The 12102-nt window shown below is 47.3% G+C and overlaps 2 protein-coding genes across 4 annotated transcripts in view; one reads left to right on the top strand and one right to left on the bottom strand.

Annotated features, from left to right (window-relative positions):
* Nucleotides 1-4812, top strand: part of Rau (RA domain-containing protein rau) — a 29855-nt gene extending 25043 nt beyond the window's left edge. The window contains exons 3-6 of the mRNA XM_076823106.1: nt 391-647; nt 1492-1555; nt 1824-2072; nt 2413-4812. Coding sequence (XP_076679221.1) covers nt 391-647; nt 1492-1555; nt 1824-2072; nt 2413-2772 — 930 coding nt within the window. The 3' untranslated portion in view covers nt 2773-4812. The remainder of the gene's footprint in view (nt 1-390; nt 648-1491; nt 1556-1823; nt 2073-2412) is intronic.
* Nucleotides 4546-12102, bottom strand: part of LOC143374723 (voltage-dependent L-type calcium channel subunit beta-2-like) — a 25966-nt gene continuing 18409 nt past the window's right edge. For all 3 annotated transcript variants that reach the window (XM_076823096.1, XM_076823098.1, XM_076823097.1), the window contains one exon: nt 4546-11330. In XM_076823096.1, the coding sequence (XP_076679211.1) occupies nt 11134-11330 (197 nt within the window). In that variant the 3' untranslated portion in view covers nt 4546-11133. The remainder of the gene's footprint in view (nt 11331-12102) is intronic.

Here is a 12102-nt window from a genome sequence, read left to right as displayed (position 1 = left end):
GCGGCGCGCGTGGCCAACGTCTGTCTCCGGGTTAATTATGGAATAATTGTCAGGCGTCTCCTCGCCCAGTCTTTACCATTTTTTCCCCTATTACCCTTCCTACGACAACAGGACGTCGCCTTCCTTCCTCTCCTTTTCTTCTTGCACTATGGGTCCACGCGAAGGAGCCCTGTATCCTTTCTTAGAACCTCTATCCTCTTTACGACCCACACGGACCGTCTTAAATCAGCGACCCGCCAAAGAAATGGAATTTCATAAAATTATTCATAGTCTCATACATTACCTCCACCTCGTGGCAATCTCAGGGCAGTTTAATGGCTCTATTCAATAGCTTCCCTATCCCCAGTTAACGTATCCCGCCGTAATGACAGCGTTCGATCCTCATTACAGACGACCATAAAGGTGTACGCCAACTGCCTGCGGCCAGACATCGAGTACAAGACCCTCAGCATCACCTACGAGACAACCTGCCGCGAGGTGGTCCAGAACCTACTGAACAAGTATCGCATGAGGCACCGCGATCCCAGGCTCTTCTACCTCACCATGGAGGTTACAGTGAGGAGACCGAACGTGAGGACTGTACTGCCACTGGACGGGGACGCGAGGCCCGCTGTCCTGCAGTCCTGCCATCCTCGGGGAGATTCTAGGTACGATCCGGATCCACCCGCGCGTACCTCCCGCTCCCCATTCGGTCTCGGTCGGTTTCGCGACGTAATTCCAGGGCTCGCGACCGACCGTAAAGGCGACTTCTTGTGGGTCGGTGAGCACGAGCCAACGACGAGCAACGTCCTCTCCAGAGGTTCCCCTTTGTTCTGGGCTCGAGTCGTCGGGATCGTCCACGCGAGACGTGCCTTTATTTATGTTAATATTTGGTGGGGCGGCTCGTTGACCCGATATTTTACACGGTTTCTTTGCTGGTACCAAAGGAAACAGCCTTTGTTCCTGACCACCATGATCCTTCGCTTCGACAATCAGTCGGAAATTAGGGTCCGGTTAAAGCAAGTTAGTTTCGAGCTGAGTTGAACATTATCCGAATAAATTTTTAAATAAATAAGAATAAAATGAACAAAAATTTATTCGAATGATCTCGAATAAGAATTTAAAATTTTATTATAAACCTTTAAAATTTTACTATAAAAATTTATTCGAATAAAAGAATTATTCGTTACTCTCGAATAATTTAATTTTATTCGAAATCTCTATTCGAATAATGCCCAACTTTGGTTTCGGGGCGAAGGGAAATGCTGGTTTATGGAACAGGGAAGAAATGTTTAGACTCGAAGTGTCGCGCGACACAAGAAAGCCTGGAAGTCGCAAATGTTTTCACGGTAGCTCGAGACTTCCGGCGTAGGTGTACGTTACGTAGACGGTGGGCTGTTTCAGTGGAAGCTCCGGGCTCGTGTTTTTACGTGGAAGTAGCGTTCGGTCGATTCCCTTTGAACTCACCGTCTCCTACGATATCCAGGATTCACGGGTGTTTTCTTGTTGCAGATTCTCGCTGCAGACACGCCGCGGCGGACTTGTCAAAATATACGACAGCGCACTCATGTCCGGGGTAAGTCACAACGCTAAGCTGCTTTCAAACAGCTCGCTCTGTTTCCACGTCGAATACTTTGCCAATTTATTTGCGAGGCTCTATCGTTGTCTAAGTACAATGTCTGATTTAATTACCGTGGACTCTGCTCTACTCTATTATACTCTACTGCACTGCAATTTATTCTATTACATTTCTAGCCTGTTGCACCCCGGTCTACTGCACTCTACTCAATTTGCTAGAGCACTTCTTTCCAACAGGATTATCATTATCATGTTACGATTCACAGTCCAAGTACAAGAGCCTGTTGGTCTCAGAGCAGACCACCGTAGACGAGCTGATCCAGATGCTGTTGAGTTGCTACAGCTCGAAAGAGCGAGTCGAGCAGTTCTCTCTCTACGAGGTCTGCGAAGGCGAAGAGTACCAGAGGAAGTTGCATCCTGACGACTCACCCCTCAGAGTCACGCAACGGTGGACAAGTGCTGATCGCCATCTTCGCATAAGGCGCAATCCTGACTACAATCCTCACAGAAGAAAAGTAAGACCCATTCAGACCGAAATATTCGAAATACAAAAGACCAGACGCTAACTGCTCCTACCATTCGAGATCATATCGCTGCAATTAGTCGGAGCCGCGATGTTCTTTGAGACACAAACAAGGTGGTCATACGAACGACGGTTATTAACAAGTTAAACGATTCCTGAACACGTTCGCACGCCTGGAACAAAGGCATTCTTATTCCTCGGCTTGGATGCGCTCCAAGATGGTCGCGCGTAATTACGTGTCGCATCTCGAGGCAGTGCGTCAACCGCCGTCAGCATTATTCATAAGAATATAATAGAAAGTCAAATTCGTTACACAATCGTCGTGTTTGCAGAGCATGTGGGCGTCAGACTCGAGCATCAGCATGGCGATGTCAAGACTGAACATCCACGGCAGCCATCAGGCCCACTACAACCACGCGCACGACAACAACAACCATCTGTCTCTGTACCAGCACAAAGATCCCGCCTCGATTAACAACAACAACAACATCCACAAAGTCGATCAGCATCATCTGTCCCTGGGCTCTCTGAATCAGCAGCCGAGGATCGTGGTGCCTCACGCGACGCAGCTTCCGCAATTGCAAGTCCCACGAGTGCAGCAGATGCCCCAGAGTGTCCCAACCACGCCGATCACTTCCAAGCACGTCACCCCGTCTTCTTACGCGGACTATGAGAATTATTTGTTCATATAAACATCCCGCGGACAGCGATGCTTTGTTGAACACTTGGTATTTGACGTTGCCTATCGTTGTAGAGGGTTGAAACTGTTCGGGGTGCACGAACGACACTTGCACCTCTGTTTCAACATGTTGAACAGTATTTGGTCGTGAGTTGGAAGTGATAACTTCACTGCCAGGAGTCCCTTTGGCAAAGAATGCTTCGGGACTTGTAACTCGGAGGATCTTTGCGGCAGAGCTGGGCATTATTCGAATAAAAATTTATTTGGATAAACCACGTAAATAAATTTTTATTTGGACAACGCCCAACTCTACTTTGCAGAAGATGAAATTCGTCGGGGTAGATCGAGGTCCCAGATTATTTATTGCAACGGCAGTTCGAACCTGAAAGGACACTAAGAGAGTGAGGTATGTCGATTTTAAGCTATATTTCCGTGTGTGCAAGGCGCGGTGTAAAACACTGCGCTTCTCAACGGCAGTGTGCATCCAGGAGGTGTCTGAAGTTGTATGCACACGTCGGGTCGCGAATTTCGAGGAGGATCCAAGGATCTGCGTCGGTAAGACGTAACAAAGAGAATTTACGATTATAGTCAATAGCGAGAAAAATTGTACCAAAGGTAGACGTACGAAATTTTAGGTATACAGCGTATTCATCCCTATAAATGTATAAATGTTCTGCGTTAGAGAGATATTATAAGTGAGTCGAGGCACAGTCAGATTTCGATTTATTTCCATTAAAGACGTTAATCCCACGAGACTTATTTGAACACCACTGCAAACGGATTGAATTAAATTCATGTGCGACGAAGGTATGTTTGAAGCAGCTGCCAATATTTTTCCAAAAGAATCTTACACTTTTCTAGCGCAATGCAAACGTGATTCAAAGCGGTCTCTTGGGATTAAAAGTGTGTATTTATACGCTGCAACTTGCATTTACTCGAAGACGCGGTACGCGACTTCCATTATTTATTTATAACAATTGTAAAGCGTTTAAGAGAGACAGCACGGACGTTTAAGTTATTATCGATATCCTGTATGTAAATTTCGTGCAATCCGATGAAACGGGATTCGAGTGCATCTGTGTAAATACGATCCAACGAGTGACGAGTATTTGGATGACTTTGGCAATTACCATGCGGCCAATTCAGAATATGAATCGTTAACGATTTCGTACGTTCAAAATTCAAAATCAACAATTTCCCCTGTTCTCGCTGGCATTCGAAGCTGGAGCGTTATATTTTTTTATTCCTCACTGTACATAGATACTCAAGATGTTCCCTGCCCCTGTTTCCCCCTTTTTTTTCTTCTTACGGTGAAAGTTGGATGCATTGCCAAAGAGTCGGTACGATACGAGACCCGTAGACTTAATAAATCGAGCAGCCGCGAGCGTTTTACAGCAACTTCGACTTGTGTATCGTAATGCAAGCTTAAATCGTCACGAATCGCTTCGCGATTGTGCAAAGAGCGTTGTCGCGCGTTCGTCGTGACTTATCCAGTAACTGTAACGAGTACAATGGGCATTGTATCGTTCCGATACAACACACAGCCACGGTAGAGTGTAAATATTCTTTTGTATCGTCGTTTATAATTCGCGGAAGAAAATGTCGTGTCTGAATCTGCTCCGTTTTCATTCACCCCACAAACTCCACGTTCCCCTAGAAGCGTCAACCTGGTCGTTGCCTAGAAATCTTCCCAAAGAGTTCCAGCGCGACCCAGTCTGGATAATTCGGTTCACAGTCACGTCGACAACCGCCGGACGTCGGGTCTCGCGAGCGAACAACACGTGTGTCGTGTGATGATAAAAATTTTATTTACAAATGCGACAAATGTAGGAATTTCGTGTACCAGTGACGTATCGGAGAGAAACACGATCGTAACGCTTTGGTCGATTGATCGATCGCTTTAACTCTCCCGGCCCGGCTCGTTAAATCCAACCCTCGCTACCTTCGCTCCAGCGTGAATATTCCGACGGCACGTCGTTCTCTCTCCGTGAGATCACTGATAGAGGAGAGAATCACTGAGATGTAACAATAATAAACTTTACATTAAATACGATTAGAATCTAGCTATTTTGTAAGGGCTATGCGGAGTGTTACAGTAATAGAAATATTCATTTTCCAAGGAGAAAGGGTTCGTCTTGCGGGACACTTGTCTGGGAATTGGGGGTTGGGGGGAGGAGGGGTCGTGTCAAGGGGAATCTGGGGGCGGGGGAGGGGAGGGATATACTTTTCTTCACTTTAAGTTTCAAAGGATAACATCACAGCATTGACATATCAACATCGAAACGATCAGAGCATCGCGCCCCGTCGAGAGTCGTCGAGCGAGGCAATCGATAATCGATCCAACGGACCGTCGCATCTGTTCGATACCTTCCAGATTCCATCGGGACCAATCGAACGTCGCCGGACCGATCGACGTCGTCGAGGAACTCTCGGGGAGCGCGGTGCCACGGCCGTAGCACTTTTCATTTTTGCTATAGAACAATTTACAACATCTCGTTAATTAATCGCCTCAATTCCGTCTCCGAATAACCGCGGCTCGCACACACTGAACCGCAAACTACATCCTTTTACTCTCCTCTGCTCCCCGTTCTCTCGCATTCGTCCCTTTCTCGCAGTCTCGTTCACCCGCACTCGCTCTCATCCCTTGCACTCGTTACAATTAGATAAATCGTTAATTCGAGTAATAGCGATGCGATCGATGCAACTTCTCCGTGTCAGTTTCACTCGCCAAACAACACCCTCTCTCTCTCACTCTCTCTCTCTCTCCCTCTCTCTCTCTCTCTCTCACTGCATACATACAAACACTATTCACCCTCCTCAGCGCAACAACAATGAAACAAAGTTCGCTCGTGGAAAACGAATAAGATCGTCCCTCGATCGCGGATGGGCCTCGTTCCCCAGCATCCCTGCCCTCCACCATCCTCTGCCGTCCCTCATTTCCCCGTGATCGAGACCAATCGCGCGAGGGAGTACAATAGACAATATACACAGGGGAAAAACCTTTGATCCAACGAACCAGCCGCAAAAGAAAATTACCGAGGGCCCGCTGCGTGCACGCGTGCGCCACGCGCGTGACCCTCGAAGCGCGTAAATCGAACACGATTATACTCGTTCTCACAGGCGACGGGACTTCGTCCTCGCGGCGACGCTGGGCCGCTTCGAATCGACGATCGTTTCAATGGGACGGCGTGGCAAACAGCGATTCGATAATCGGAATAATAGAAAGCAAATCGGATTAAGAGACGTTTACGGAGTCAAAGAATCGCCTTCGCTTTTAAACGTTCACTGCATGCAATCGCCACTGTGCTCGCCTAAGTAGCATCTCCTAACTCTAACGCTCTAAATGTAATCTCTAGCTACGGACACAACTGTAAAAAAAAAGGAGTCGCTGTTGACGTTACTCATAATCGAGGAAATGGGCTTGATTGTTTAATTTGAAGCCGAATACTCTGCTCGTGGTCCAGATGGAAGAAGCAGGAGACCCGTATCCTTTAAGAACGATGCAAAATCACGATCGTCGAGTCGACCTGACAACGGCGTCCACTCCCAGCGTCGCGCCTCCTCGTTATACACAGATATACTTTCGAAACCACATTATACCGCGGCCAACAATATTATTGCGAAAGCCTTAAGGCTCGATACAAGGACAGGCGTTTCGCGATATCTCTAAGCATACCGAGATCGTTTAGCACCGACGAAGGCGACCAAAGGGCAACCAACTTCCCCCAAAACGAACCCTTTCCCTCGTCGATGCTTCGCTCTCGTTTTGGACCTTCCAACCATAATCGGGGTTGCGCACAATGTAGGGTGTAGGGGGTGTAGGGGGGGGCGTCGATCGATCGCACGAAATCGTTCGCCGCAAGCAGCTAATCAACAATGTTCACGTGCACACGGTGCAAGCCAACGAAACAACTCTGCCACGTAATTAAAGACCAACTCGCGCCCTGTACAACTGATAAACCCTCGAAGGTTCGTCACCGCTTCCAGCCTCCCATCTCGCCATCCTTCTTCCTCTCGCAGCTTAACGTCAGCACACGTATTAATCGCGTTTACTCATCAGAAAATTCGACTGTGTTCCCGATTCGACTTTCAGCGTTTCACCTCGCCACCCTATTTTTATATATCTTCTTATTCATCTTTTTGCTTTATCTCGCCCCTTCGTTCCTCGAGTGATTTAAAATTCTATACCTCCTCTTCTTCTTCTTCTTTTTTTTTATGGAGACACTACCGGAGATTCACTTGATCCGAATCGACTTCGATTAAGCTACGACTCTCTCCATTTTTTTTTTCTGTTTAGATCGTTTTTAATTGAACGCGCTAGTGGACGTTACGGACTCGAACGCTAGTCGGCAGTACCGAAAGAAAGAACGGACCGGAAGCAGCTAAGGTCTAAATCAAAGTGTCGCGCTAGTCGACGAAGGTTCGTTTATCAACCATCAAGCCTAGCATAGAGATCGTTCGCTACGGAATATCGAGGCTTCGCAGAAGTTCGCTTGGAAATCGTGTGTTCTGTACTAATGTCGGTTCGAAACACCGCGTGCGTGCACCCGTTCCAGGTCTGCGTGACGTGGGTCTCTATTGTTTACAAAATACCGTAAAAAATTCCCATAGCTTCGCAGCTAAGACCTCGGCTATTCGATCGTTTTAATTACGTTGGATCTAGAAAAAGTTGTACGGCTAATACGATTAAAATCACTTGGCCTACGCTGCGCGACGCGACGTCGCGGTTGCCTCCGAGAGGAAACGTTAAAATAATCGGGCAACATCGTCGTCGAACCGTTTCCTTTGCGCACATGCCATCGGCCCGGCAAGAAGAATGAAAGTTCGAAAGAAATCGTGGCTACCGCAATGCATTCGTCTCGAGATACACTTGAAAATCCCCTTGGCCGCGAAAAATCAACGCGAGACTTTCATCAATGAAACTTTCATCACCCGACAATCCGATACAAAGGGCAAACTCGTTTATACAGAAGTGGAAGCGTGAGTATCTGTTAAGTTAGACTTCACGTCGGTGATCGTGTCTGCAAATATATTTTACCTAGTATTTACAATACGTTGGCTGCAAAATGGCTTTACAGTCAGCGACCGTTGTCCTCCAGGATGTAATCGTCCCGCAGGGGCCACAATCGCCTGAAGAATCAATCATCGATGATCAAGGATCGATCGTTCTTCCATCGTTACATCTCTCGTCTTCTCCCTGCCTCTTTATATAAAAATCTTTTCCTAAAGTTAGAAGTGCGACCTTCGACGTCGACAAGCGAAATCAGGAGCGACACGCCGCGCCAAGAAAGTTCGATTAAGAACGAGTCTCGCGAGCAATCGAAATATATACGGTGCTCGTATCTCCACGAGCACCTCAACTAATCTCCGCGGCGCCAACAAATTTTATTTTAGAATATTTCGTAAAGATTTAAGTCGCCTCAAGAGATGCTCTCTCCGCGAACGCCTAGCTAATCTTCGGGACGCTAATAAAATTCATTTAAGATCGTCACACGGGGATCCGAGGCGCATCGAAGACTGCGCGCGATCTGCGCATAGACAGCTACCTAATTATAAACTTTTAAACAAATAACGTGGCTTGAAAGTGAAGCGAATCATCCTCGATTTTATTTAGCGAGAAGCTCGAGGAGAGGATCGCGGGTCACTGGCAAAAACGCGCCCCCTTCCAGCAGATGCGACAGATTCAACGAATAAAGGGAGCAACGCCGAAGGAAGGAAGCGGAAAATGTAACCCAGCACGATTCACGCCAGAAGCTCGAGTAAAAATCGATAGTCCTCCTGCTAAAACAGATCGACCAACATCGTCGATCCCTCCGGAGGAAATAACGTCAACGATCCATCGAAAACGTGCCAAAACGATGTCCGAATGCTGCGAAAGTTCGCCTAGTTTCGCGCAGCAACGTCACACAAGGCTTCGTATCAAGAAAGCGTGTCTCTCGAACGGAATATCGAAACAAGGAAGGCATCAATCATACACTCCCCTAACGCGTTGGCTTCTAAATCCATTTCGCATGCTTCTCTCATCACCGTTTTAACTAACACCAGCTCTGTGCAAAAAGCCAACTCTAATTCGCGAAGAACGGCGTGCCGTTGATTAATCAATCAATTTATTCTACTTAAGAAACAACGTTGACGCGCGGCCTCCAAAAAGGAACGCACACGAGCGATCAGAATTCGACAATTCTGTGCCCGGGTCGTCCATTCGACTTGTGTGACTGTGTCCGTACGCGTGTGTCTGTGTCTGCTCGATTTATCGACAAATGTTTCGTAGTCGTGGCAAGTACGTGGTGCATCAGAGACGTCCACGTTCAGGACGCAAGGTGTCGAGTGTAAAAAGAAAAGGCGATCGCTTTTTACAAATATCCTGCGGAATTAAACGGCGATCCTCGATCGACAGCTTAGTAACACTGCACCCGCGACGATAGAAAAGGAAAGTACACGTTTCAAAGGCTTCTTACAATATTTACACGATGTCTATTGATTCGTCATCTATGGTAGTAGCATCTTTCTTCCCCTCGTCTTTCTGTCTCTTGGCCTCGATTGGAGCTAGCTTTGCCGAGTGATAGGGGGTGGAGGTGTCACTGCGCACGTACGTATACAATATATATATATATATATATATATTATACTATGTATGTATACTATATACACAAAGTGTCGAGTGTGTGTTTCCCCACGTGTCTGTGTGCCGGTTCGTGTCCGTGCGTGTAAGTGTATGAATTTCCTCAAATAGACTCTAATAAAATGTATAAACACGTCGGCCCAGCGCGGCGATCGACAACGCGCCTCGATAATCAATAACTTTCAATTATTAATCTGATCCCAACCCATCGCCACGCACCTTCCCTTCCTCTTCTCCCCTCGCTTGCGATAGATCCGACTCGCGAGCTGCGCTCCCCGTTCCAACGGGAGCGTCGCGATTACTCTACAGAGCTTCTCTAGAATTCGTCATGCGATTGCTAAATTATCGACTGGAGTGGCTCCGTTCTTACCCTCCTCTAAGTCGAAGCAACTAATCGCTGTTCTCACGGCCGAATTAAAACAAACTCTGCGCGAGTTCGAGGCGAAGTGTTTCTCTTTTCTTCCTGCTTCTTTGTTGTTCGGTGCTCTCGACCCTTCTCTCTCGCTTTTTAATAATCGTCTAGCTAGAATTTCGAGAGAAGAGCCGGTGTCTTGGAGACAGATACCGACTCGCGAGTTCTCTCGTGGTTGGTTGGCAATTCGTACGTCTCACGTATCTCGCGGGGGGTGGGTATTGGGGCCCGGGAGGAGTCAGAGCAAAAATTAAGGCCCCAGGGCTCTTTTTCTCTTTCACTTTCTCTCATTCTCCATCTCTCTCACTCTCTCACTTTCTCTCTCTCTCTCTCTCTCTCTCTCTCGCTCTCTTTCGAAAATGTGTTTCTTTTGTTTTTCGTTCACGTGATTTACTCGTGTCTACTCATCTCGTTCAGCTGGCTCCGCGAATGGGGGTTTATCCTGTGCGTACCGCATCGACTAGGACATTCAACGATCAACCCACTCATCATTTGCGGAATTCCTGTTGGAAAAAATTCTCGTGAAATCCTGAACCTCTACACCGTTCGACGGCAACAAATTCCATACTTCAATACTCTGTAAACAAATCGTACGGAAAGCCATTACTGTACACAACGTTCCTAGACGTGGACAACTACGCTACTGCCGGGTACTCGGAACTGGCAAAGAAAACTGTCGATCTACGAATCGTTGGACATCATTACTTTGGAAAAAATATCGACGCTACACAGAGAAAAAGAACGGAAACGCTAAGTCGCTATCCTCGCCGCTCTCAACCCTCGTACCTACGTGTAATTACAAAAACGAAATACATGTCGAAAAACGTCTGAGCTATATCGTAGGCAGCGTGCACGCAAAACGAAACACAAATAAACACATCGCACCGATCTATCGAAGAGAAGAGAAATGTATTCGTACACCCTTGCCGCCGAGCGTCTAGCGAACCACCCCGAGACCACTGTCGCGAAGTTCCCGTTCAGCGAAGTAGCGTGCACGCTTTTAACGATGGAAAATCGCTGGCGCGAAATGCACCGGCGGTTTCCCCGGCAACTGTAAAGGGTGGAACAGAACTGTGGAACCTTCGGTAGCGTACGGTAGCGTACGCGCTATCACTACTTGTCTAGCGTAACAGATGGGGGTTGCGTGTGATCTGGGGCTGAATCATGTTACGGGCAGCGACAGGAAAGAAACCCCACTAACAGACCAGAGCGGCAACTGCGCTAAAGGTAGCGTAAGCACGTTCGTACGTTCAGTAGCGTACCAGGAGGTGACCCCACTAAAGAGCAGTGGTGCGTAGGTGGGGACATCGCTGTAGCGACAGGCCCCGGGGCCCCAGCTCCTAAATGGCGTTGAATGCGCGCGGATCTTGCTGCTGGCGACGCCTCGACGCGCTGCCATAATCGACGCCACCAACGTACGATTCCTCCTCGGTGCCGTAGTCGTGTTCACCGCGATCGCCCCGATCACGATCCATCCTCTCCAGACGCGATCTTCTCGTCCCCTCGCTCACGTGTGCGCCGCTGTACGAGCCTGTACCTAGATATCGACAGAGGCTATGTAGCTTCACGGACCATGCCAACATTCTCATGACCACGCTTCTGTAACGACGTCGGTTACAGAAGCTGGACATGCCTTGAATTTTGGTAAAATTTGAAAGGATAGCACGAACGTAGATCACTTTAAGTCAACGGGGAAGCTGACGCAAAGCGCAGCGCAGAGGCCGCCACTAGCGCGTGTACCTTTGCTGACTGTTGATTTCAAAATTGAACTGTCAATAAAAGGGAAAATTATAAAATGTTTGAAAATTTTTTATGCTAAAGTTGACTTATAATATTTGTTCTTTCTTTTACCAGGTTTGGCGTATTTATAGCCTAGAGGATGCTAATTTATTTTTTATATCTACATAATTAATTATAGGTTCATGCAATTATTGTAGAAATAGAAATTAAGAAGTGAAATAAGATAATTTAAATACACCTGCTGGCACACGTGCTGGTGGCGTCACCGGTGGGAAAACGTTGCAGTCAGCTTCCCCAATTGAAGCTTTGCCGAGTCTTATGGGTATGTTTGAATTGCAGAAGGTAATTTTTATGCAAGCTCCTTTCGAATTTTAGACACCCAAGCTCGACGGGGCGTGTGTATTCCTTGGCTTTAGTCATTTCGTGATTCAGATTTATGTGATCCATTCAGCAACGTCGAGCTTGAGGTCCACCGAATTGTCAGTGGCGTCACTCAGAACACTATATTACAAGAGAGACTGTTACTCAGATTACAGTTAATTGTCACTGGCTGAACGGTAAAGGATGAG

This window comes from Andrena cerasifolii, chromosome 11 (genome assembly GCF_050908995.1).
Source record: "Andrena cerasifolii isolate SP2316 chromosome 11, iyAndCera1_principal, whole genome shotgun sequence".
NCBI lineage: Eukaryota > Metazoa > Arthropoda > Insecta > Hymenoptera > Andrenidae > Andrena > Andrena cerasifolii.
Note: the sequence above shows the minus strand (reverse complement) of the source record. Positions and strands in the feature narration are given on the sequence as shown.